Source organism: Salmo salar, chromosome 06 (genome assembly GCF_965601325.2).
Source record: "Salmo salar chromosome 06, fSalSal1, whole genome shotgun sequence".
NCBI classification, from domain to species: Eukaryota; Metazoa; Chordata; class Actinopteri; order Salmoniformes; family Salmonidae; genus Salmo; species Salmo salar.
The window spans coordinates 93394309-93421424 of NC_138296.1; the positions used below are offsets into that span (position 1 = coordinate 93394309).

General features: G+C 43.6%; 1 protein-coding gene across 1 annotated transcript; it reads left to right on the top strand.

Moving 5' to 3' along the window:
- Positions 1-2516: 2516 nt before the first annotated feature.
- On the top strand, positions 2517-25839 carry LOC106608297 (transforming growth factor beta-3 proprotein). Its single transcript, XM_014206164.3, has 7 exons — positions 2517-3430; positions 14452-14615; positions 17147-17276; positions 19800-19907; positions 20648-20834; positions 21205-21358; positions 22899-25839. Exons 1-7 carry the CDS (start codon positions 3085-3087, stop codon positions 23055-23057), a joined length of 1248 nt encoding a protein of 415 aa, XP_014061639.1. The 5' UTR covers positions 2517-3084; the 3' UTR covers positions 23058-25839.
- The last annotated feature ends 1277 nt before the right edge of the window (positions 25840-27116 follow it).

The following is a 27116-nucleotide window of genomic DNA, read 5'->3' on the forward strand; positions in this document are numbered from 1 at the left end:
CTCTGATAGGACAGACCTCTGATAGGACAAACCTCTGATAGGACAAACCTCTGATAGGACAAACCTCTGATAGGACATACCTCTGATAGGACAAACCTCTGAAAGGACAAACCTCTGATAGGCACCCGATGGCACCTCTGATAGGACATACCTCTGTGACGCTGTCACTGTCTTCACAAGCTCTTCTGTGTGCGTGCATGCATGCAATTACCCATTGAGGAAGGGAGGGAACATCATTGAGGGATGCCAGGGGCTGAGTTAACAACCTAAAATATCTCAGCATGAGGGAAAAGACAAAGAGATCTCATTCCCTCTTCTCATTTTTTTTTAGGTTCTCAAAATAATTCCCAAGCCCATTTTGGGGCCATTTTCAGTTATGATCATTCCAACCGGCACAAAGCAAAGAGCCAAACTTATGAAAGAAGACATTGCTGGGATCAAGCGGTTGGAGCAACTAGAAAGGAAATGAATGTGGAAAGTGATATATACGGAATCAGGGGAGTGTTCCCATAACGTACATGGTGGGATACCTAGATGGACGACGACCACACAAGGAGGAAATTACTATTTAATGTAGACGACTGATCACTCGCATAGTACCACAAACAACAAAAAACATTGCAAGATCCTGCAGAGACGGGCTAAGGAGCTACAGTATGTCAACACAAAGAGACTCCTTGAGAAATCAGTGTGGTTTAACTTTCCTTTCCAGATTACTGTGGCTTAACTTTCCTTTCCCAGATAACTGTGGTTTAACTTTCCTTTCCAGATAGCTGTGGTTTAACTTTCCTTTCCAGATAACTGTGGTTTAACTTTCCTTTCCCAGATAGCTGTGGTTTAACTTTCCTTTCCAGATAGCTGTGGCTTAACTTTCCTTTCCAGATAGCTGTGGTTTAACTTTCCTTTCCCAGATAACTGTGGCTTAACTTTCCTTTCCAGATAGCTGTGGTTTAACTTTCCTTTCCCAGATAACTGTGGCTTAACTTTCCTTTCCCAGATAGCTGTGGTTTAACTTTCCTTTCCAGATAACTGTGGCTTAACTTTCCTTTCCAGATAACTGTGGTTTAACTTTCCTTTCCCAGATAACTGTGGTTTAACTTTCCTTTCCAGATAACTGTGGCTTAACTTTCCTTTCCAGATAGCTGTGGTTTAACTTTCCTTTCCAGATAGCTGTGGTTTAACTTTCCTTTCCCAGATAACTGTGGTTTAACTTTCCTTTCCCAGATAACTGTGGTTTAACTTTCCTTTCCCAACACTCTGTGCACAAGAAAGATGAGAGAAAGAGAGGGATAGCAGCAGACAATAGTGACAAAGTGGAAAGACGTATTTTTTGGTTTGTTTTTGCTAATTTATTGAAGGAAAAATTTACTTTAAGGATACCTGGGAAACTGTACTCATGCCTAAACAAACATACAGTGCTTATTTGGACATTACTGAATGTTTCACATCACTATGCATACCGCTGGTAAACGTTATAGCTAGTGAAATGCCATTCCTGCCCCAACGATTGGGTCTAGACTAAAGTTCAATCTGACCTTTGACCGTAAAAGGGATCTGAGAAATGTAACCAGCCAGTATACAGTATATTCTAGGAATAAAGATGAAACGATGCTGAGAGAAAAAAAAATGCCGCTCTGTAAATACAACAACTTAGAGGACCTACAAAATAAACATGCAGAAAGAATGGATTTCATCAGGGATTATGGTTTGAGGTTCCTGAGTGTGTGAGAATCTTGACGGAACTGGGGTTGAAAGATGGACTCATTTGGAAACTCTCTACTGGAGTAATGTCCCTGGAATTTCTAGTAAAGTGGATTTTGTTATGCATTCCAAATTGCACCTTATTCCCTTTGGTTCAGCTGTTGTGGAACAAGTCCATTTTATCCTCAATGGTGCAAATGATGGTGTATCATTTATTAACTTATCTAGAAAGGAATGAAATGCTTCCCAGTGAAGTACTATTATGAGCAGCGATAACAAGGATAAGACAGAGATGGTATAGCAGGCACTGCTTGGGTCTGGTTTGCGTCAGACATGTTTCAATTTACAATACCTTTGATGTTCCACTAGAGGGAGTACTGTCTATTTCAAAAGGACAGTAGCAGCAGTTGATCGGACCACCTTCGTTACCAAGTTAATTACTGATGCCGATATTGTACCATTTTCCTCTAACAACAGCGATTAACGCAATCAGATCGATGAAATCCCCTTATGAGTAATTGTATGCTATCAAAACAGCCTACAAGCGACATTGATCCTTGGAAAAAGTAATAATAAAGTCATACATCTAAACTTTTTCACTTTAAACTATTAAAAAAATATATAAAATATGATAAACGTTTAGAATTACGTTTGAAATGACACATTGTATTGAACTGATAATAGATTATATTTTGAGATGTGAGAACTTCTACACAGAATAGAGTTATGGTCATGGAATAGATAACCTGTGGTCCTTCCTCCATCAAAACGTCACAGCCGTCGGTATAAAACAAACGTGAGCCCGTGCTGAAGGCGCACAGCTCTGCAACGTGACGTTAGCCGGGCACTGTTAGGAGAAGGTGCGTGCGGGTCAGTGGCACGAAGTTGTTCATGACAAATAAAAATAAAAATAAAAAAGGAAGGATGCAAAGTTGTGGTGCGAATCGGGCGACCTAAGTGAACGAAAAGGGTTAAATAGAAGAATGAGAAAGAAAAGTCAATAGGCGGTATGCGTTCAGTTACTAGAATGATGATTGAGACCGTTATTGCACTGAGTAGATTTTAGTTTGGGCCGCGCTTGGGAATTTATTCATTTGGAACGGCTGGGCGATAGATGTCTGATGGCTGAATACACACCTGGATTTCTATGGATCACAAACCAGCGAAAATGGATTTCCTCGGGAGAGGACATACGTGTATGAAGAAGTCAAATGAAATTGCGAGAAAATAGTTTGTAAACTGCTATGAAGTTGATTTGAAAGTTTAAACATACTTTTACGCGTAGGAACCTTGAGAAATAGTCACCGGTGTGAATCCGTTATTAGACTAAATTTGGTTACCTAAGTGCTTCACAAACCAAGTGCATCACTGAGCAACAGAAACATGTATCTCGGTAAAGCTCTTCTGTTGGTCCTTCTCCTAAACTACACGACCACCAGTCTGTCTCTGTCAACCTGCGCCACGGTGGACATCGATCATGTGAAGCGGAAGAGGTTCGAGGCGATTCGGGGACAGATACTGAGTAAGCTCCGGCTGACCAGCCCGCCACACTCCCTGGGACCCAGTCAGGTCTCCTACCAGATCCAGTCGTTGTATAACAGTACCCGGGAGCTGCTTGAGGAGTTGGGGAGAGACCGGCAGCAAAGTTGCGGCCAAGACAACACGGAGACCGAATATTATGCCAAAGAGATATACAAATTCAACATGGTCCAGGGACCGCCAGAAAATAGTAGGCTAAGTCGTGTTATATTATATTCACCTTAATGCTCTTTTGGTTGATAAGCTATTTTCTATTGTTATTTTTGGTAAAACTCTCTTTGATTGTAGTTGGGTGCTCCATTACGCACGAGATCAATGAATAGAGAGCGTGCCAAATGCGTAATTTTGAAAACTTCCGCGTGATCACAAGAGGGAGGGCTGTCCCCGTTACCCAAGTGAAGATCATAAAATTAGTGGTTTATCTATTTGTCATGACAATGATGGGTCCTATTTGGGCTTTACATAGTTGATAGTTGACAATGGATAGGATCGACTCTGTATATTGCATATATGGAGTGTGTGGATAGGATACAGTAGACTCGGTCCTTCTGGACCCCAATGGGTGCTCGTTTTAGTTATTTGCCATAACACTACACAGCTGATTAGAAATGATCAAAGCTTGATGAATAGTTAATTATTTTAATCAGTTGTGTAGTGCAAGGGCAAAAAACCAAAACGTGCACTCCTTGAGGTCACGAGGACTGAGTTTGGGAAACCCTGTGAGTACACAGATGGAATGTCTCAGAAACTGAATCTGTTTAAGATCGTATTAGATGTGCTAACTTCTGTTCAGTTCACTTTATTGGCCTTATTCAGGAATGTGTCTCGGACATCGGTGAGATGTGAGACTAGTAGAAGCTATGTTGTGGATTAACCTGGAAGTTGCCTCAGCTCTTTCCCCAACCTATTTCAATCCAGAAGACTAGTGTTTTTGTGTAAAGTCGTTCCTACTCCTCCTTCCTCCCTCTTTTTAACCATGGACCCAGTCCCTCTCACCAGATGTGTCCGTTTGTGTTGCAGCCAGGCCCAAATGAGAGGGACATCTGCCCAAGCTGATTGGAATAGGGCTGGGGAAGGGAAGGGGAAGCCTTGCTGAGGGGAGATAGGAAAAGTTAACATGGAGAAAACTTAGCTGAGGGAAGGACAGGGAAAGTAATCATGGAGAAAGAAACAGTTAGCAGATGGAAGGATCTCCTCCACTCCTTAGCCAGAGATCCACCACACACTATCTCCCTTTTCCCTATCTCACCTACATATCACCTTTATAGAGATCCACTATCTCCCTTTTCCCTATCTCACCTACATATCACCTTTATAGAGATCCACTATCTCCCTTTTCCCTATCTCACCTACATATCACCTTTATAGAGATCCACTATCTCCCTTTTCCCTATCTCACCTACATATCACCTTTATAGAGATCCACTATCTCCCTTTTCCCTATCTCACCTACATATCACCTTTATAGAGATCCACTATCTCCCTTTTCCCTATCTCACCTACATATCACCTTTATAGAGATCCACTATCTCCCTTTTCCCTATCTCACCTACATATCACCTTTATAGAGATCCACTATCTCCCTTTTCCCTATCTCACCTACATATCACCTTTATAGAGATCCACTCCCCACCACACACTGTCTGTGAGGTCCTAACTGTCTGTGACTCCTAACTTTAACAATTAGTGGGGGGGGGAAAACTCCTAACTTTAACAATTAGTGGGGGGGGGGGGAAACTCCTAACTTTAACAATTAGTGGGGAGGGAAAACTCCTAACTTTAACAATTAGTGGGGGGGGGAGAAACTCCTAATTTTAACAATTAGGGGGGGGGGGGGGGGAATGCAAAACTGATCCAAGATCAGTGTCTAGGGGAAACGTCACCCTACTCCCATTTAGGATACACCATCACCATTCCTCTTGTTTACAACGCCCTATAGCGTTACAGTTTTCCCTGGGGGTCAAAGGTCAAATTATCTTAATGTTCTCAATCAATATTGATTTATAATCTTCCTCTTTAGCCACTTGGCTCATCCTAATAAACTATTATCCCCTATAGTGTATAGAAAAGGCGACAATAGTCATCTGTAACACTATAGGTAAAGTTTAGATTTGACTGAATATTCATTATGATTACTTTCATTAATCTCATACTCTGTATGAAAAGACGATGGGTCAAACCCACCTTAAATGCAAAAGATTCACATAATCTCATACTTGTTGTGGTTCTTTATTTAACCAGAGGTCACATTTGAGATTTGCATTTCTTTTTTCCAGGTGAGCTCTGGCCAAGAGAGCTGCGTACACATGAGATACAACACAACATAACTATAAATGAACGTTAAGAACAGTGCAAAGTGCATAAGAGAGCTTAAAAGAGCTGGTACACTCGTCAGTTGTCAATAGCGTCATCATGCATACACAGTATTCACCCCAATGGGACTAATGACTTCAGCATATGCTGCTTTCTGGACGGAGCCAGCAGCAAAACATGGAGGATGGTTTTTTTTATATTTTCCCTGTTGTGCACATTGCCCTTTCCCTCAGCTGGCTCCAGACTTTTAGAATTCCACTTACCTCAGAGAGGAAAAGAGCTACGTTTTTGAAATGTCTTCCAATGCCAGGAAGGCTGTCTTGACCCTGCTGTAGGAGTTAGTCTTTACACCTGAGAATTTCTAGTGGCTTGAATTACTCAAGACAATAGTGCAAACCGGTTCAACATTGTTATACAGTGGGAAGAAAAAGTATGTGAACCCTTTAGAATTACCTGGATAAATTGGTCATAAACTTTTATCTGATCTTCATCTAGGTCACAACAATAGACAAACACAGTCTACTTAAACTAATAACACAAACAATTATATTTTTTCATGTCTTTATTGAACACACCGTGTAAACATTCACAGTGCAGGGTGGAAAAAGTATGTGAACCATGTGAACCCTTGGATGTAATAACTGGTTGACCCTCCTTTGGCAGCAATAACCTCAACCAAATGTTTTCTGTAGTTGCCGATCAGACCTGCACAAGGGTCAGGAGGAATTTTGGACCCGTCCTCTTTACAAAACTGTTTCAGTTCCACAATATTCTTGGTATGTCTGGTGTGAACCGCTTTCTTGAGGTCATCCCACAGCATCTCAATCGGGGTGAGGTCAGTACTCTGACTGGGCCACTCCAGAAAGCGTATTTTCTTCTGTTCAAACCATTCTGTTGTTGATTTACTTCTGTCTTTTGGGTTGTTGTCCGGTTGCATCACCTAACTTCTGTTGAGCTTCAATTGGCGAACAGATGGCCTTACATTCTCCTGCAAAATGTCTTAATAAACTTGGGATTTCATTTTTCCGTCGATGATAGCAAGCTGTCCAGGCCCTACGGCAGCAAAGCAGCCCCAAACCATGATGCTCCATCCACCATACTTTACAGTTGGGATGAGGTTTTTATGTTGGTGTCCTGTTCCTTTTTTTTCTCCACATAGTGTTGTGTGTTCCTTCCAAACAACTCAACTGTAGTTTCATCTGTCCACAGAATATTTTGCCAGTAGCGCTGTGGAACATCCAGGTGCTCTTTTGCGAACTTCAGACGTACAGCAATTTTTTTGGGACAGCAGTAGTGGCTTCTTCCGTGGTGTCCTCCCATGAACATCATTCTTGTTTAGTGTTTTACGTATTGTAGATTCGTCAACAATAATGTTAGCATCTTTCAGAGATTTCTGTAAGTCTTTAGCTGACACTCTAAGATTCTTCTTACCCTCATTGAGCATTCTGCGCTGTGCTCTTGCAGTCATCTTTGCAGGACGGCCACTCCTAGGGAGAGTAGCAACAGTGCTGAAATTTCTCCATTTATAGACAATTTGTCTTACCGTGGACTGACTTTTAGAGATACTTTTGTAACCCTTTCCAACTTTATGCAAGGCAACAATTCTTAATTGTAAATCTTCTGAGATCTGTTTTGTTCGAGGCATGGTTCACATCAGGCAATGATTCTTGTGAATAGCAAACTCAAATTTTGTGAGTGTTTTTTTATGGGGCAGGGAAGCTCTAACCAACATCTCCAATCTCGTCTCATTGATTGGATTCCAGGATAGCTGACTCCTGACTCCAATTAGCTTTTGGAGAAGTCATTAGCCTAGGGTGTTCACATACTTTTTCCAACCTACACTTTGAATGTTTAAATGATGTATTCAATATAGACAAGAAAAATACAATAATTTGTGTGTTATTAGTTTAAGCACACTGTTTGTCTATTGTTGTGACTTAGATCAGATCAAATGTTATGTAAAATGTATGCAGAAATGCAGGTAATTCCAAAGGGTTTACATACTTTTTCTTGCCACTGTAGTGCCATTGGCCAATATGGTACCCCTTATTGTGGAAATAAAGAGAGCACATATCATGATGACGTTATATTAGTGTTATGATGAACCCCCCTTTGCCAGATGGACTTCACCAGGTGCACAAACTTCCTCATATAAAGAAAATCTTTGAAGTTATATCCCTTGGTCAAGGTGCTTTCCACCTTACTAGATCTGTTCAAAGCCTTTTCTACTTCAGACCCCTCCTACTTCAGACCAGACCCCTCCTACTTCAGACCAGACTCCTCCTACTTCAGACCAGACCCCTCCTACTTCAGACCAGACACCTCCTACTTCAGACCAGACACCTCCTACTTCCTCAGACCAGACACCTCCTACTTCAGACCAGACACCTCCTACTTCAGACCAGACACCTCCTACTTCCTCAGACCAGACACCTCCTACTTCAGACCAGACACCTCCTACTTCAGACCAGACACCTCCTACTTCAGACCAGACACCTCCTACTTCCTCAGACCAGACACCTCCTACTTCCTCAGACCAGACCCCTCCTACTTCAGACCAGACACCTCCTACTTCCTCAGACCAGACACCTCCTACTTCAGACCAGACACCTCCTACTTCCTCAGACCAGACACCTCCTACTTCAGACCAGACCCCTCCTACTTCAGACCAGACACCTCCTACTTCCTCAGACCAGACACCTCCTACTTCAGACCAGACACCTCCAACTTCCTCAGACCAGAGTAACTGTGAGTCACACCAGAATAAGTGTTTTAGAGGGAGGTGAGAGACTGAGAGGACTGGCTTCCTGTGTTTGCAGAGAGGCGTATTTCCAAGAAAGTACTGCGGTCAAGACCTAGCTGGTGGACAGATACAGCAAAAAGAACCCAAAACAGTGCACGACTAGACTCTCATCAAAGGTAGGGAATAGGGTGCCATTTGGGACGGAGCATAGGTCTTTGTCTCTCTCTCTGTCTCTCTCTTTCTCTCTGTCTCTGTTTCTCTTTCTGTCTTTTGTCTGTTTCTGTCTTTTCTGTCTCTGTCTCTCTTTCTCTCTGTCTCTCTCTTTCTGAAGAAGTTTTGCTTTCGGTGGATCTGCTGTTGACTCCGAGCCAGTGACATCACTCCTTTCCTTTCCCACCTCTTTAGCATGGTGTGGGCAAACACTTTAGCTCCTGACAGCTCTGCTGAAAGGCTTTAGGTACACTGTTGACATTTGGCAGATCTAAGGCTAGCGTCTGCACCGCCTCAAATCCCTGACAGGTGCAAATGAAACAAAGTTAAAGGGAAAGAAAGGGATGGACAGGGCAGGGATGGACAGGGTAGGGGAGACAGGAGACAGACGGGGTTATTTGAGGGCAGGGATAGAGGAGCGGAGGGTAGGTGTTGTCGAGAAGCCATCATGTGGTCGGAGCCGAAGGACTGTGAGTGCTGGATCTGATCTGGTCCGGTCTGTACTGGGGTGGGCTGGGCTAGCCCTGTATTCACAAACCCAGCGTAGGAGAGCTGAAAAAGGATTTGTTTTACCTTTTTAGATCATATTGAATAACATTATATGGACAGAGAGGACCTGATCTTATATCAGCACTATTACTCTGAGGGATTTTCTGAATATGGTCGGAGGTCTGGTCTAAGGGTCAATCCCAGCCCACTGAGGACAGCAGGGTTTTTGATAGGCCGAATACCAGAGAGGTGAAGTCGCTCCAAGTCAAACAGGGACACTACTTCACTTAGAAAATAAATGTCCCCCCACCCACCCCCAGATGCTTCTAGCCCCCTTGACTTCAGCTGATAACGGAAGCGTGTTATCGGGTTCCATGCTGAAGCCATGTGTAAAGGGTTCATTCAGGAAAGAAGTAAAGTCGTTTGAGGGCATTGACTGCTTTACATCATTAACGTTTACTGGCTGTGTCACAAATGGCATCATATTTCCTATATAGTGCAATCCTTTTTGACCAAAGCTCTATTGGTAGTGGTCAAAAGTAGTGCACTATATAGGAAATGGGGTGCCATTTGGGACGAAGACATTGTGAGCTGCGACTAAATTTGACGCGGGAAAACAACTGGTCTAACGAGGTGAACTACATTAAGGAGGAAATGTGGTATCTACTGGTCTATAGAGGTGAACTGCGTTAAGGAGGAAATGTGGTATCTACTGGTCTATAGAGGTGAACTACATTAAGGAGGAAATGTGGTATCTACTGGTCTATAGAGGTGAACTACATTGAGGAGGAAATGTGGTATCTACTGGTCTATAGAGGTGAACTACATTAAGGAGGAAATGTGGTATCTACTGGTCTATAGAGGTGAACTGCGTTAAGGAGGAAATGTGGTATCTACTGGTCTATAGAGGTGAACTACATTGAGGAGGAAATGTGGTATCTACTGGTCTATAGAGGTGAACTACATTAAGGAGGAAATGTGGTATCTACTGGTCTATAGAGGTGAACTACATTAAGGAGGAAATGTGGTATCTACTGGTCTATAGAGGTGAACTGCGTTAAGGAGGAAATGTGGTATTATACTGGTCTATAGAGGTGAACTACATTAAGGAGGAAATGTGGTATCTACTGGTCTATAGAGGTGAACTGCGTTAAGGAGGAAATGTGGTATCTACTGGTCTATAGAGGTGAACTACGTTAAGGAGGAAATGTGGTATCTACTGGTCTATAGAGGTGAACTACGTTAAGGAGGAAATGTGGTATCTACTGGTCTATAGAGGTGAACTGCGTTAAGGAGGAAATGTGGTATCTACTGGTCTATAGAGGTGAACTACGTTAAGGAGGAAATGTGGTATCTACTGGTCTATAGAGGTGAACTACGTTAAGGAGGAAATGTGGTATCTACTGGTCTAAAGAGGTGAACTACATTAAGGAGGAAATGTGGTATCTACTGGTCTATAGAGGTGAACTACATTGAGGAGGAAATGTGGTATCTACTGGTCTATAGAGGTGAACTACGTTAAGGAGGAAATGTGGTATCTGCTGGTCTATAGAGGTGAACTGCATTAAGGAGGAAATGTGGTGTCTACTGAACTATGCAGGGGAAATATCTACCGAGTCAACTCTTGGCTTATCAGTGGTGGTTCAACGTGTACCTATGCGCACAAGATGTTGAAAAGACTTTGAAAATACATATTTGTGGTTTGAAAAGACTGAAAATACATATCTGTGGTTTGAAAAGACTTTGAAAATACATTGTTGTGGTTTGAAAAGATGTCTTTCAACCAATTTTGGTCAATGGGTAGGAAGTTTTCTGACATGTTATTTTTTATAAGGGCGTCAATTGCTTGTCTGAGAAGGTATTAGATTCGCATTGACATTCATTCTGTACAAAGCAGACATTTTTTATGTAACGGAGGTAAGAACTTGCCCGTAAGCTCACTCCACAGCTACCTTGAAATGTCACGGATGGGGCCCCTCAAGAAGTATCTTTTTTGAGTGGCTCAACCCATTGGTTATGTTATCAAAACAGGGCGGTCACATGTGTTGCGACGACAGAACCTCCCTCGTTTGAGCCAGCAGCACCCTCACTGCTGTGAAGTTTGCAATGATAACTTCTGTGGTTAAAAACCACGCTGGAGTCCACTGGTTTAGCTTTGTGGTAACTTACAGTCATCTGCATGTTGGTTTGAATGTTACTGAGCTGGGTCTCTTCTGTCTGTAGAAAGAGGAATTGGCGTGTTCAACTAAATATGTAATAACAAAGTATTTGTGTGCTGGGTTCATAAGTCATATACTGGGGAAAAAGGGAAATCCTACAGTGAAATAATATGAAGGTTTTTTTTTTTTCAAGCAGCACAGGTCAGAGCAAACGGATTCATTTGGGTCACAGCCTTCATCAATGTTTGGATAACAACAGGCATTCACCGATATGTATAGATGACGTCACATTGTAGTAGTGCTTCCTTCTTCTTCTTCCTCTGACGGTTGTAGGTGACCTTCCCTACTGCCCGCAGGACATCGCCTCCAAAGTGATCATGTCTGATCTCTTTCTTCTGTCTCCCGTCTCTCTTACAGAAGACCTGCCCGACTGTGCTAAGAGTATTAACATCAGTGTGCAAGCATTTACTGAGCTCTGTCCTCCTATGCCTGTTTCTTACAAATAAACTGCCCTCCTCTCTGTCTCCAACAGCCTGCCCTACTGTCTCCTCTCTGTCTCCAACAGCCCGCCCTACTGTCTCCTCTCTGTCTCCAACAACCTGCCCTACTGTCTCCTCTCTGTCTCCAACAACCTGCCCTACTGTCTGTCTCCTCTCTGTCTCCAACAGCCCGCCCTACTGTCTCCTCTCTGTCTCCAACAACCTGCCCTACTGTCTCCTCTCTGTCTCCAACAACCTGCCCTACTGTCTCCTCTCTGTCTCCAACAACCTGCCCTACTGTCTGTCTCCTCTCTGTCTCCAACAACCTGCCCTACTGTCTGTCTCCTCTCTGTCTCCAAAAACCTGCCCTACTGTCTGTCTCCTCTCTGTCTCCAACAGCCTGCCCTACTGTCTGTCTCCTCTCTGTCTCCAACAACCTGCCCTACTGTCTGTCTCCTCTCTGTCTCCAACAACCTGCACTACTGTCTGTCTCCTCTCTGTCTCCAACAACCTGCCCTACTGTCTGTCTCCTCTCTGTCTCCAACAACCTGCCCCACTGTCTGTCTCCTCTCTGTCTCCAACAACCTGCCCTACTGTCTCCTCTCTGTCTCCAACAACCTGCACTACTGTCTGTCTCCTCTCTGTCTCTAACAGCCTGCCCTACTGTCTGTCTCCTCTCTGTCTCCAACAACCTGCCCTACTGTGTGTCTCCTCTCTGTCTCCAACAACCTGCCCTACTGTCTGTCTCCTCTCTGTCTCCAACAGCCTGCCCTACTGTCTGTCTCCTCTCTGTCTCCAACAGCCTGCCCTACTGTCTGTCTCCTCTCTGTCTCCAACAACCTGCCCTAATGTCTCCTCTCTGTCTCCAACAGCCTGCACTACTGTCTGTCTCCTCTCTGTCTCCAACAGCCTGCCCTACTGTCTGTCTCCTCTCTGTCTCCAACAGCCTGCCCTACTGTCTGTCTCCTCTCTGTCTCCAACAACCTGCTCTACTGTCTCCTCTCTGTCTCCAACAACCTGCCCTACTGTCTCCTCTCTGTCTCCAACAACCTGCCCTACTGTCTCCTCTCTGTCTCCAACAACCTGCCCTACTGTCTCCTCTCTGTCTCCAACAACCTGCCCCACTGTCTGTCTCCTCTCTGTCTCCAACAACCTGCCCTACTGTCTCCTCTCTGTCTCCAACAACCTGCCCTACTGTCTGTCTCCTCTCTGTCTCCAACAACCTGCCCTACTGCCTCCTCTCTGTCTCCAACAACCTGCCCCACTGTCTGTCTCCTCTCTGTCTCCAACAACCTGCCCCACTGTCTGTCTCCTCTCTGTCTCCAACAGCCTGCCCTACTGTCTGTCTCCTCTCTGTCTCCAACAGCCTGCCCTACTGTCTATCTCCTCTCTGTCTCCAACAGCCTGCCCTACTGTCTCCTCTCTGTCTCCAACAACCTGCCCTACTGTCTGTCTCCTCTCTGTCTCCAACAACCTGCCCTACTGTCTGTCTCCTCTCTGTCTCCAACAACCTGCCCTACTGTCTGTCTCCTCTCTGTCTCCAACAGCCTGCCCTACTGTCTCCTCTCTGTCTCCAACAACCTGCCCTACTGTCTGTCTCCTCTCTGTCTCCAACAACCTGCCCTACTGTCTGTCTCCTCTCTGTCTCCAACAACCTGCCCTACTGTCTGTCTCCTCTCTGTCTCCAACAGCCTGCCCTACTGTCTCCTCTCTGTCTCCAACAACCTGCCCTACTGTCTCCTCTCTGTCTCCAACAGCCTGCTCTACTGTCTCCTCTCTGTCTCCAACAACCTGCCCCACTGTCTGTCTCCTCTCTTTCTCCAACAACCTGCCCTACTGTCTGTCTCCTCTCTGTCTCCAACAACCTGCCCTACTGTCTGTCTCCTCTCTGTCTCCAACAGCCTGCCCTACTGTCTGTCTCCTCTCTGTCTCCAACAACCTGCCCTACTGTCTCCTCTCTGTCTCCAACAACCTGCCCTACTGTCTGTCTCCTCTCTGTCTCCAACAGCCTGCCCTACTGTCTGTCTCCTCTCTGTCTCCAACAGCCTGCCCTACTGTCTGTCTCCTCTCTGTCTCCAACAACCTGCCCTACTGTCTCCTCTCTGTCTCCAACAACCTGCCCTACTGTCTCCTCTCTGTCTCCAACAACCTGCCCTACTGTCTCCTCTCTGTCTCCAACAACCTGCCCTACTGTCTCCTCTCTGTCTCCAAAAACCTGCCCTACTGTCTCCTCTCTGACTCCAACAACTGCCCTACTCTCCCAATGTCATCACCTGCAACCAGTCTATTGGTTAAGATTTGTAGGAACATAATCTGGTTCATTGTTACTGACTGTGGTCTCTTCTCTCTGTCCTACAGATGACCTTCCCTACTGTCCTAAAGGTCTCCTCTCTCTGTCCTACAGATGACCTTCACTACTGTCCTAAAGGTCTCCTCTCTCTGTCCTACAGATGACCTTCCCTACTGTCCTAAAGGTCTCTTCTCTCTGTCCTACAGATGACCTTCCCTACTGTCCTAAAGGTCTCTTCTCTCTGTCCTACAGATGACCTTCCCTACTGTCCTAAAGGTCTCTTCTCTCTGTCCCACAGATGACCTTCCCTACTGTCCTAAAGGTCTCTTCTCTCTGTCCTACAGATGACCTTCCCTACTGTCCTAAAGGTCTCTTCTCTCTGTCCTACAGATGACCTTCACTACTGTCCTAAAGGTCTCTTCTCTCTGTCCTACAGATGACCTTCCCTACTGTCCTAAAGGTCTCTTCTCTCTGTCCCACAGATGACCTTCACTACTGTCCTAAAGGTCTCCTCTCTCTGTCCTACAGATGACCTTCACTACTGTCCTAAAGGCATCACCTCCAAAGTGTTCCGTTTCAATGTGTCGGCCATGGAGAGGAACTCCACCAACCTGTTCCGAGCTGAGTTCCGTGCTCTCAGGGTTCCAAACTCTGCTGCCAATAGGAACGAACAGAGGGTCGAGCTGTACCAGGTATGTAAAGGTACCCTCCATCTCTCCATGTCCTTCAGAGATCTTTAACTCCACCTGACCCCCAAGAAATAACTGCATAGTTTTCTAAGGACCTGAAGCAAGGCGACCATCTCTGCCGGCGCCAACAAGATGGCGCCAACAAGATGGCGCCGGCAGAGATGGTCTCTTCCGAGCCTGTTCACCCCGCTATCATCCAGAAGGAAAGGTCAGTACAGGTGCATCAAAGCTGGGACCGAGAGACTGAAAAACGGCTTCTATCTCAAGGCCATCAGACTGTTAAACAGCCATCACTAACATTGAGTGGCTGCTGCCAACATACAGACTCAAATCTCTGGCCACTTAAATAAACTGACTTAATAAAGGTATCACTAATCACTTTAAATAATGTCACTTTAATAATGTTTACATATCCTACATTACTCATCTCATATGTATATACTGTATTCTATACCCTCTACTGCATCTTGCCTATGCCGCTCGGCCATCGCTCGTCCATATATTTATATGTACATATTCTTATTAATCCCTTTACAGTTGTGTGTATAAGGTAGTTGTTGTGAATTTGTTAGATTACTTGTTCGATATACTGCTCTGTCATAACTAGAAGCACAAGCATTTCGCTACACTCGCATTAACATCTGCTAACCATGTGTATGTGACCAATAAAATTTAATTTGACAATGATAAGTCTTTCCTCCTAGTTTCATTTAGAGGCGGGGAACATAAAGGCCTGCAAAGAAACATCCATGTCATCAGGCATCAACATGGAATGTGTGTTCCAAATGACAGAATGTCAGAATGGAGAATGTGTACAGGGTCTGGCTCGGGGCAGGGTAACGCTAGTGTGTCCTGGAGAATGTGTACAGGGTCTGGCTCGGGGCAGGGTAACGCTAATATGTCCTGGAGAATGTGTACAGGGTCTGGCTCGGGGCAGGGTAACGCTAATATGTCCTGGAGAATGTGTACAGGGTCTGGCTCGGGGCAGGGTAACGCTAATATGTCCTGGAGAATGTGTACAGGGTCTGGCTCGGGGCAGGGTAACGCTAATATGTCCTGGAGAATGTGTACAGGGTCTGGCTCGGGGCAGACTCTGTACACTCTTGCCTGCATCTAGCTGCATCATTAGTCCAGCAGTTGCAAACGAGAGTTTAAATTGGACAAATTCAGGAATGTTTTATCCTTGTTTTGTTCAGTTTGCTTCCGTTTAAGAAACTTTTTAACAGAATCGGCGGAATGAATACACCCCTGATCACACATAAACACAGTTCACTTTCACAGCAGCCACGTTGTATTCCTTCTCACATCTATGCGCTCTCCTCCTCTCACCTCTTTCCTTCGCTTGTGGACTTCAATGTACAACACATCAGCTGTATGTGACCAGGCTTAAAAACCTTTCCAAACCAAACCACTGCACATAGCCTACATCGTTGTCACCATATTAGCTAAAGTAACATCATAGTCAACATAGCTAATAGAACTAATGCGTTAGTAAACCCGCTACAATCATGCAGTAACGTTACAGTGTACAGTCAGTAAGCAGTTACACCGACAGGCCCCGGTGACAACACTTTAGTAAAACCAAAAGCTTACCTTGACTTGGAATAGTTCCAATGTTGTGTTGGCAAGTCATAGCCAGCTAGCTAACATAGCTCCCTCTGTTTGAGTAGGCTAAACTAGCTGTGTTTGCTAGCAAAGTAAGTGAAAGTGAAAAAAAATGAAATCTGTCTCTCTCTCTTGCTTCTCACTCATTTTGGAAGAAATTAATTTGTTAAACTGTTCAACTATTGTCTTTCTCTCTCTTTATACACTGCAGTGCTAGCTAGCTGTAGTTTATGCTTCCAGTACTAGATTAATTCTCTGATCCTGTGATTGGGCAGAAAAAATGTCAGTTCATGCTTCAAGAGCTCTGATAGGTTGGAGGACGTCCTCCGGAAGTTGTCATAATTACTGTGTAAGTCTATGGAAAGGGGTGAGAACCATGAGCCTCCTAGGTTTTGTATTGAAGTCAATGTACCCAGAGGAGGATGGAAGCTAGCTGTCCTCTGGCTACACCATGGTGCTACCCTACAGAGTGCTGTTGAGGCCACTGTAGACCTTTGCAAAATAGTGTGTTTTAATAAATTATTTGGTGACGTGAATATATTTATTATAGTTTTATCTAAAAAGGATAACTTTAATGTTTTACTATTTTTATGAAATTCACAGAGGAGGATGTTCCTCCTCTTCCTCCTCTGATGAGCCTCCACTGTTTGAGTGTTTTAATTGAGTCTGTTTTTGGATGCCGATTCACTTTTTTTTATTATTAAACTGAATGTACCCAAAACATTCTACAAGCATCTCTCTCTAAAGCCTCTGCTCTAGAATATGACATGCAGTGCCATGGCAGTAATGGCAGAAATTATGTCCTTATTGTGGAGTTTCTTTATGCTTCTTCTCACAAGTTTAGCTTATGTCTCCACTAGTTCCAACAGCATCAGTGTAGTGACTCTGTATCGTTCATATGCAGTAACTCACCTACCCTCGGTTTTCAGATCCTGAGGCCAGACGAGCACATAGCTAAGCAGCGCTACATTGGAGCCAAGAACGTGCTGACCAAGGGACCGCCAGAATGGGTCTTCTTCGACGTGACAGAGACGGTACGGGAGTGGTTGATGTACAGAGGTGAGGATGCCACGATTGATTGATTGATTGATTGATTGATTGATTGATTGATTGATTGATTGATTGATTGATTGATTAATGAATTAATTGATTGTAGTGTTGAGCAATTTAGTGCATTTCTGAGATCGGTTTGGGTTTCAGCGGGAAAAAAATACAAAAAATTATAATACATGAAATGCATTGTGTGGGTTGAATGGTGTAACACAGAATAAAACAATGAATAAAAGTCCCATGATGCTGGTGACTGTCCGTTACTGCTGATCACTTATTAACCATCACTTATTCACATGAATTTAATATAAAATGTCAGCTGTTGTGTATATTACATTAGTTTTATTTAATTACTTAATTATTTAGTTCACAAGTCATCATCTCATCTCCATAGAGCTGCTGTCTGACAAAATCACTATTTTAGTAGTTCAAAGTAAATGAGGCGTACTTGTAATGGCTGCTGAATGCCACCTGTCAATCACTTCATGTATTTTCAGGCTCGTAACCCAACTGCTTTCTATCCCTCTCCATCTTCTCTGTCTCCATGTCAAGTTTAAGCGCCCATGCAATGGATTCTGGTCATTGTAGTTAATTACCACATTTTCTGCACTAAACAATGTATACTGAACAAAAAATATAAACGCCACATGTAACAATTTCAACTCCTTTTACTGAGTCACAGTTAATATAAGCAAATCAGTCAATTGAAATAGATTCATTTGGCTCTAATCTATGGATTTCACATGACTGGGCAGCCAAGGGTGGGCCTGGGAGGGCATAGGCCCACCCACTTGGGAGCCAGGTCCAGCTAATCAGAATCCGTTTTTACCCACAAAGGGGCTTTATTACAATGGTTCTCCTTCAATGTGACAGAAATACTCCTCGGTTTTATCAGATGTCCAGGTGGCTGGTCTCAGACGATCCCGCAGGTGAAGAAGCTGGATGTAGAGGTCCTGGGTTGGCGTGGTTACACGTGGTCTGTTGTTGTGAGGCCGGTTGAATGTACTGCCAAATTCTCTAAAACAACGTTGGTGGCGGCTTATGGTAGAGAAATTGACATTAAATTCTCTGGCAACAGCTCTGGTGAACATTCCTACAGTCTGCATGTCAATTGCTCGCTCTCTCAAAACTTGAGATGTCTGTGGCATTGTGTTGTGTGACAAAACTGCACAATTTGGAGTGGCCTTTTATTGTCCTCAGCACAACATGCACCTGTGTAATGATCATGCTGTTTAATCAGCTTCTTGATATGCCACAACTATCAGGTGGATGGATTATCTTGGCAAAAGAGAAATGCTCACTAACAGGGATGTAAACAAATGTGTGCACAAAATTTGAGAGAATTAAGCTTTTGTGTGTATGGAACATTTCTGGGATCTTTTATTTCAGCTCATGAAACGTGGGACCAACACTTTACATGTTGCGTTTATATTTTTGTTCAGTATAGAATATTGGCCTGTTGGAAACTACAACTCCCTACTACATCACACAGTTCAGGCTGACTGATTTATCTCTACAGAAACTACAACTCCCTACTACATCACACAGTTCAGGCTGACTGATTTATCTCTACAGAAACTACAACTCCCTACTACATCACACAGTTCAGGCTGACTGATTTATCTCTAGAGAAACTACAACTCCCTACTACATCACACAGTTCAGGCTGGATCTGATTTATCTCTAGAGAAACTACAACTCCCTACTACATCACACAGTTCAGGCTGGATCTGATGTATCTCTACAGAAACTACAACTCCCTACTACATCATGGTCTGGTCTGGTTTATCTCTAGAGAAACTACAACTCCCTACTACATCGCACAGTTCAGGCTGGATCTGATGTATCTCTAGAGAAACTACAACTCCCTACTACATCACACAGTTCAGGCTGGATCTGATGTATCTCTACAGAAACTACAACTCCCTACTACATCACACACTTCAGGCTGGATCTGATTTATCTCTACAGAAACTACAACTCCCTACTACATCGCACATTTCAGGCTGGATCTGATTTATCTCTAGAGAAACTACAACTCCCTACTACATCACACAGTTCAGGCTGGATCTCATTTATCTCTAGAGAAACTACAACTCCCTACTACATCGCACATTTTAGGCTGGATCTGATTAATCTCTACAGAAACTACAACTCCCTACTACATCGCACATTTCAGGCTGGATCTGATTAATCTCTACAGAAACTATAACTCCCTACTACATCACACAGTTCAGGCTGGATCTGATTCATCTCTCTCGAGAAACTACAACTCCCTACTACATTGCGCAGTTCAGGCTGGATCTGATTAATCTCTACAGAAACTACAACTCCCTACTACATCACACAGTTCAGGCTGGATCTGATTTATCTCTACAGAAACTACACATCGAGCTCACAGAAGAAGAAAAAAAACGAACTAAATGGAATTCAAATAATTGAACCGACTTCGGTCAATTCGTTTAAAAAATAATCATATTTAGGTTAATCGCTCAGCACTAATTTATTGACATGATGCCTCTCTCCTGTCAGAGACCAACCTGGGTCTGGAGATCAGCGTACACTGCCCATGCCACACCTTCAACCCCAACGGTGACATCATCGATAATGTGAACGAAGTGCTGGAGGTCAAGTTCAAAGGTCAGTAGGCATAACATTATCTTCTTTGTGTGGTCTCCTCTTTGTTGTTACCACCCAATAACTGGCAATGAACTGCAAGTCTCGCTCTGTCCTCTATCTTCTTGAGCTGCATCTGTGTTCCTTTTGACAAACGGAACTTTGAACTGACATCCCCCCCCCCCCCCCAAAAAAACCCCAAAACATTTTTAAAAAGGCTTTATAAGACACAAAGTCACAATAGGACTAGCTCAGTAACTGAGGAGGAAGGCCTATGACGTCCTGGGGGACAGCACCCGTTGTTCTCAACCCGCAGTTCAAACTGCTCCCCCTTATGATGCAGCCTACTCTGTCTGAAGTGCTGCACCAATAGGAGCAGGGCCTGGTTTGAGCCCGAGGCCATCCACCTGGTTAACAGGACCATAAAGGAAGACCTAGGGACTATTCTAGAGATAGTTCAGCCCTGACATTAATTAACAACTGTGGCTTCCGTGAACTTTTAGTTTCTTAAATTGCACCATGCACATTTTAATTGATGTCTTAAGTGTTGATCTTGTATTTCTTATACTGTCTATGATTGTCCTAATTTGAAAGCATCCTGTCCACCCTGAACAAATCGCACCTCTGGGATTAATAAAGTTGTATTGTAATGACTGACCTTTGACCCCTCTCTCTGCTGCAGGGGAGAAACATAGAAAAAGTCTGACCTATGCCCTGTAACATGTATTGGCTGATATATAATGTCTGCCCTCCTGCTGCTATAGGTATGGAAGGGGAGTATGAGGAGGTGGGTCGTTGGGACCTGGGTCGTCTGAAGAAGAAGAAGAAGAAGAAGAAGGAACAGAAGGAGCAATACCTGCCTCACCTCATCCTCATGATGATCCCTCCTCACCGCCTCGACTCACAGCCACGCAGACGCAAAAGGGCCCTGGACACCAACTACTGCTTCTCGTAAGGACCCTTACTGAAACTGTTAGCACTTGTGTTTCCACCTATCGGTTGTCATGTCCTGAAAGGCGCCTTAGAAGTGGTTTCTGATACATCTGCTGTAATATAAACAACAATAGCAGATGAAGGATCAATGAGCCAGCTAACCTTCCCATATGTGCAATATAAAACTGTTCATGTGTTGGTTGATCAAGACGAGAAACTTTTAAAAACTTCCTTGCAACTTCAACTGACTCTAAAGTTCTGTGTTGTTAACAAGAAAACCGTTGAGTTGTAACTGAACAGTTATCAAAGCTGACTACCTAGCTCATTGTTGTATGAGTGAGAAGGTATGAGTGATTCACCATAGTTTGTTGTGCCCCCCCCCCCCCAGCACTGTTGAGGAGAACTGCTGTGTCCGTCGTCTCTACATCGACTTCCGTCGAGACCTGGACTGGAAGTGGATCCACGAGCCTAAAGGATACTTCGCTAACTACTGCTCTGGACCCTGCCCCTACCTGAGGAGCTCCGATACCACACACGCACAGGTGAGGGTAATCTGACACCACACACACACAGGTGAGGGTAATCTGACACCACACACACACACAGGTGAGGGTAATCTGACACCACACACACGCACAGGTGAGGGTAATCTGACACCACACACGCACACAGGTGAGGGTAATCTGACACCACACACACGCACAGGTGAGGGTAATCTGACACCACACACACACACACACACACACACAGGTGAGGGTAATCTGACACCACACACACACACAGGTGAGGGTAATCTGACACCACACACACACACACAGGTGAGGGTAATCTGACACCACACACACACAGGTGAGGGTAATCTGACACCACACACACACAGGTGAGGGTAATCTGACACCACACACACACAGGTGAGGGTAATCTGACACCACACACACACAGGTGAGGGCATTCTGACACCACACACACACACACACACACACACACAAGTGAGGGCAATCTGACACCGCAGACACAGGTGAGGGCAATTGTGGTTATATGCGCTAAGGCTATAATGACAAAACAATACAGGCTAGCTAGGTAGCTGCTCAATAGCCCATGTAAGGTAGCTAAGGTACAGTGAGACATCATACACAGGACTCAACCAGAATAAAATTCAGATCTTCCAGGATTGATTTATTTACGCAATTTAGTAGACCGGGACAGTTGCACATTAATCAACATTAATCCACATTTCAGCTTCCACATCAGCAACACCAAAATGTCTCTTTCACAGCCTAAAATGAACACCTGTCACCTGCGGGTAGATTTTAAGATGTCTGTTTCACCAGCCTTGTTGGTGGGAAGTCAGGGCTCCACTGTGCGAGCGTTTCACTTGTGTTTGAATAAAAATGGTGAAATATGATCACATTTACAGTAAAAAATGCTGCAGTAACTGTTTTCAAAGTATTTCCGCCATTTTGTTTCATAGCTGGTAAATTAATCACATAAAATCGAAACTACAAATCCTATATAGCCTATCCCACCTCGCGCTGCAACACTGCCTGGCTGGGGCTGAGCACACCTGAAGAGCTGCGCTTAGGCATAAAAATGTGTTTAATTTACTTGAAACGAAAGTCTACTGAAGTGAGACTTTGTCCTTGTTTTTCTTAGCTATTTACATTATTTTGTTGACAAGCAAGGTTGTTTTTCTATGTTTAAGTCACAACTGCTAGAGAAGAGAAGACAGCGTTTCTACTAGTCAGACTCAATCTCACAGATACAAACATGACTGGAGTCGTGCTACCACCGTAACCTTCCGCTCTTAAAGGGGCAGGTGAACATTTGTCTCGTCTGTGATATTTTGGTTAGACTCAGATCACAAAAAATGTAATTTTTCAATAGACTATATTTACTTCTTACTAGTAATACATTTATTTTAGAAACATTAGAAAGCATGTTAATAGTTTTTTTTTGTGTGTGTGTTTTGTTGAAAATTTTAAATGCCCAAAAATATATTGTCTGGTTAAAAAAAAATCTGAATGGTTGGTGGACCAAAAAAAGTATATTTTATACCCTCATCTCTTTCCTGTTCCTCCATAGCTGCTGAGCTTGTATAACACTCTGAACCCAGAGGCCTCAGCCTCTCCCTGCTGCGTTCCCCAGGACCTGGAGCCTCTCACCATTCTCTACTACTCTGGACGTACCCCTAAAGTAGAGCAGCTATCCAACATGATCGTCAAGTCTTGCAAATGCAGCTGAGGAGGCCAGGAGTAGGTCCGAAGCCTTGGAGTAGGATAGGGGGGAATGGCCCTCGTAGGTGACCTGTATTGGGACACTAGAGCCAGCCCGGCCTGCCTACCTGTGGAGGACTAGACTACCAACATCCAGGCGATTTGTATTAATCAACAAACTACGTGACCTAGCTCTTAACACCACTTAAACTGAAGGGCCCCATCCTTGTGTAAGGAGGACATACTATGCTAGACTTTGGGATCCGAACTTCTTCATTCTTTTTGATTTGTTCAGTTTAGAGTTAGTAGTTTCCTTTTACAGTTTTCTAACTGGGTTTCCTTCCCTTCCTACAAACTCGGTTTCCTTCCCTTCCTACAAACAAACTGGGTTTCCTTCCTTCCCTTCCTACAAACAAACTGGGTTTCCTTCCTTCCTTCCTTTTCTACAAACAAACTGGGTTTCCTTCCTTCCCTTTCTACAAACAAACTGGGTTTCCTTCCTTCCCTTCCTACAAACAAACTGGGTTTCCTTCCTTCCCTTCCTACAAACAAACTGGGTTTCCTTCCTTCCCTTTCTACAAACAAACTGGGTTTCCTTCCTTCCCTTCCTACAAACAAACTGGGTTTCCTTCCCTTTCTACAAACAAACTGGGTTTCCTTCCTTCCCTTCCTACAAACAAACTGGGTTTCCTTCCTTCCTTCCTTTTCTACAAACAAACTGGGTTTCCTTCCTTCCCTTCCTACAAACAAACTGGGTTTCCTTCCTTCCCTTCCTACAAACAAACTGGGTTTCCTTCCCTTTCTACAAACAAACTGGGTTTCCTTCCTTCCCTTCCTACAAACAAACTGGGTTTCCTTCCCTTCCTACAAACAAACGGGGTTTCCTTTCCTTTCTACAAACAGTGGGCATTATTATCATAACGCAAAGGAGAAAGGACAGACTAGCTGCCATATCCAAAGACATACACTACCGTTCAAAAGTTTGGGGTCACTTAGAAATGTCCTTGTTTTTGAAAGAAAAACACTCTTTTTGTTCATTTAAAATAACATAAAATTGATCAGAAATACAGTTTAGACATTATTGTAGCTGGAAACGGCAGATTTTTAAAAATGGAATATCTACATAGGTGTACAGAGGCCCATTATCCTCAACCATCACTCATGTGTTCCAATGGCACGTTGTGTTAGCTAATCCAACTTCATCATTTTAAAAGGCTAATTGATCATTAGAAAACCCTTTTGCAATTATGTTAGCACAGCTGAAAAATGTTGTCCTGATTTAAAGAAGCAAAAAAACTGGCCTTCTTTAGACTAGTTGAGTATCTGGAGCATCAGCATTTGTGGGTTCAATTACAGGCTCAAAATGGCTATAACAAAGCACTTTCTTCTGAAACTCGTCAGTCTATTCATGTTCTGAGAAATGAAGACTATTCCATGCAAGAAATTGCCAAGAAACTGAAGATCTCGTACAACGCTGTGCAATACTCCCTTCACAGAACAGCGCAAACTGTCTCTAACCAGAATAGAAAGAGGAGTGGGAGGCCCCGGTGCACAACTGAGCAACAGGACCAGTTCATTGGTGTCTAGTTTGAGAAACAGACACCTCACAAGTCCTCAACTGACAGCTTCATTAAATAGTACCCGCAAAACACCCATCTCAACGTCAACAGTGAAGAGGCGACTCTGGGATGTTGGCCTTCTAGGCAGAGTTCCTCTGTCCAGTGTCTGTGTTCTTTTGCCCATCTTAATCTTTTATTTGTATTGGCCAGTCTGAGATATGGCTTTTTCTTTGCAATCCTGGAGTCGCCTCTTCACTGTTGACGTTGAGACTGGTGTTTTGTGGGTACTATTCTAATGAAGCTGCCAGTTGAGGACTTGTGAGGCGTCTTTCTCAAACTAGACACCAATGAACTGGTCCTCTTGCTTTCTCAGAACAAGAATAGACTGACGAGTTTCAGAAGAAAGTGCTTTGTTTCTGGCCATTTTGAGCCTGTAATCAAACCCACAAATGCTGATGCTCCAGATACTCAACTAATCTAAAGAAGGCCAGTTTTATTGCTGCTTTAATCAGAACAACAGTTTTCAGCTGTGCTAACATAATTGCAAAAGGGTTTTCTAATGATCAATTAGCCTTTTAAAACGATAGCTAACACAACGTGCCATTGTAACACAGGAGTGATGGTTGCTGATAATGGGCCTCTGTACGCCTACGTAGATATTCCATAAAAAAATCTGTCGTATCCAGCTACAATAGTCATTTACAACATTAACAATGTCTACACTGTATTTCTGATCACTTTGATGTTATTTTAATGGACAAAAAAAAGGAGCTTTTCTTAAAAAAAAAAAAAACAAGGACATTTCTAAGTGACCCCAAACTCTTGAATGGTAGAGTAGCTTCATTCAGGCAGAGGGGAAGGAGAAAGACAGACTGTGATGAAGAGAGATAGAAAAGACTGTCTTCTTTCTTTTTTGGGGGGGCTGACAGCAGTGGCCATGTTTATTTTTTTTTGCTTCTATTGCAACTGGAGTGGAAGGAGGAGGGATCTTTAAACAAACCTAAAAAAAAAACACAAGTTGCTCTCTTTGAAGACTTTCTTGGCAGGTTTGAATAAAAAAAGGGACCCGAACACAATATGCTGGAAAACATTGATCTGAAAAACTATTACGTAACAGATTTTCGTGAGATATATATTTTTCTTTAAAATGGCAAATATTCTCTGGTAGTGTCATATGATTGATGTAATGTTAATGTGTATCTGTCTATTACCCCTGGAAAGCCTTTTCATATTACACAATGGTCCTCATCATATTGTTTGACTGGTGATTTTGAAGACATACTCTATGGTCATGCCAGGTTTGCTATTTATGAGAAGATGAAACATTAAGCAAAGGCATGATAGCTGGCACAGCTGATCGTCTTGTTTTTTGGTGTTTAAAAAAAAGAAAGAAATTCCATCAGAGTAGTCACCCACAATGCAACAGTCACATTACGACTTAGAGAAAGAGGACTCCAGTACCCAAAAAAACATTTATAGCATGTGCAGTGCCATTGAGGAATTTCACTATTTTAAAGTAGTCAACTGGGTTGGACTTCCTTTACAAACATTGACTTTATGACTGTTCAAACAGCACACTCCATGTGGCAGTATGCACCCTTTCAATTTGTTTACCAACTCATAGACGTAGAAGAAGAAAATGTACTATGTCGAAATGAAGATGGCCTCAATGGCACTGCCAATACATAATGTCACAGACAGATACAATCTTGCGTCTTCTAAATATCTCTATGCATTATGAAAAGAAAGAGTGGTTGAATCCCAAATCACCCCCTCGCCCCTTCGACCTCCTCCATTTTGAACACAAAGCTGAGGGAGTGAAAATGACCGATGGTGTAGGGGCTAATTAGCCTGCAATGCTGCCGGCTTAATAGCAAGGTGGAATCCCATAAGGCACTGTGTTATTTTTCAGTTTACGCAATTTCACACAAAAGAATGGAGAGGCGTACCTAATCATATGGCATGTGCATTTGTTTATGTCTGATGTTGAGACTTGACACATGTAAATCAATCTTTAACTGTTACTGAGGTTTATATTTTGTAAACGACAGGGGATTTGTTCATTTTAATTTCATGTTCATTTTATTATTTACAAGTGGAACATGAATTGCATCATTCAAGTCACTAGTGTGTCCCGAAGTTGACGGGTTTATTGATCCCCCATCTCCACTCTCTGGAACTCAGCAACACGTGACAACAGAGGGGCCTCCGAGCGAGTTGATGTGTTTATTGATCCCCCTCGCCACTCTCTGGAACACAGCAACACGTGACAACAGAGGGGCCTCTGAGCGAGTTGATGTGTTTATTGATCCCCCTCGCCACTCTCTGGAACACAGCAACACGTGACAACAGAGGGGCCTCTGAGCGAGTTGATGTGTTTATTGATCCCCCCTCGCCACTCTCTGGATCTCAGCAACACGTGACAACAGAGGGGCCTCTGAGCGAGTTGCTAGGGGTGAGGCGGTGGTTCACCGGGTCTCAGACGCTTCGTGGTGACCTCATCCTGCCCTCCTATCGTCTTACCCATC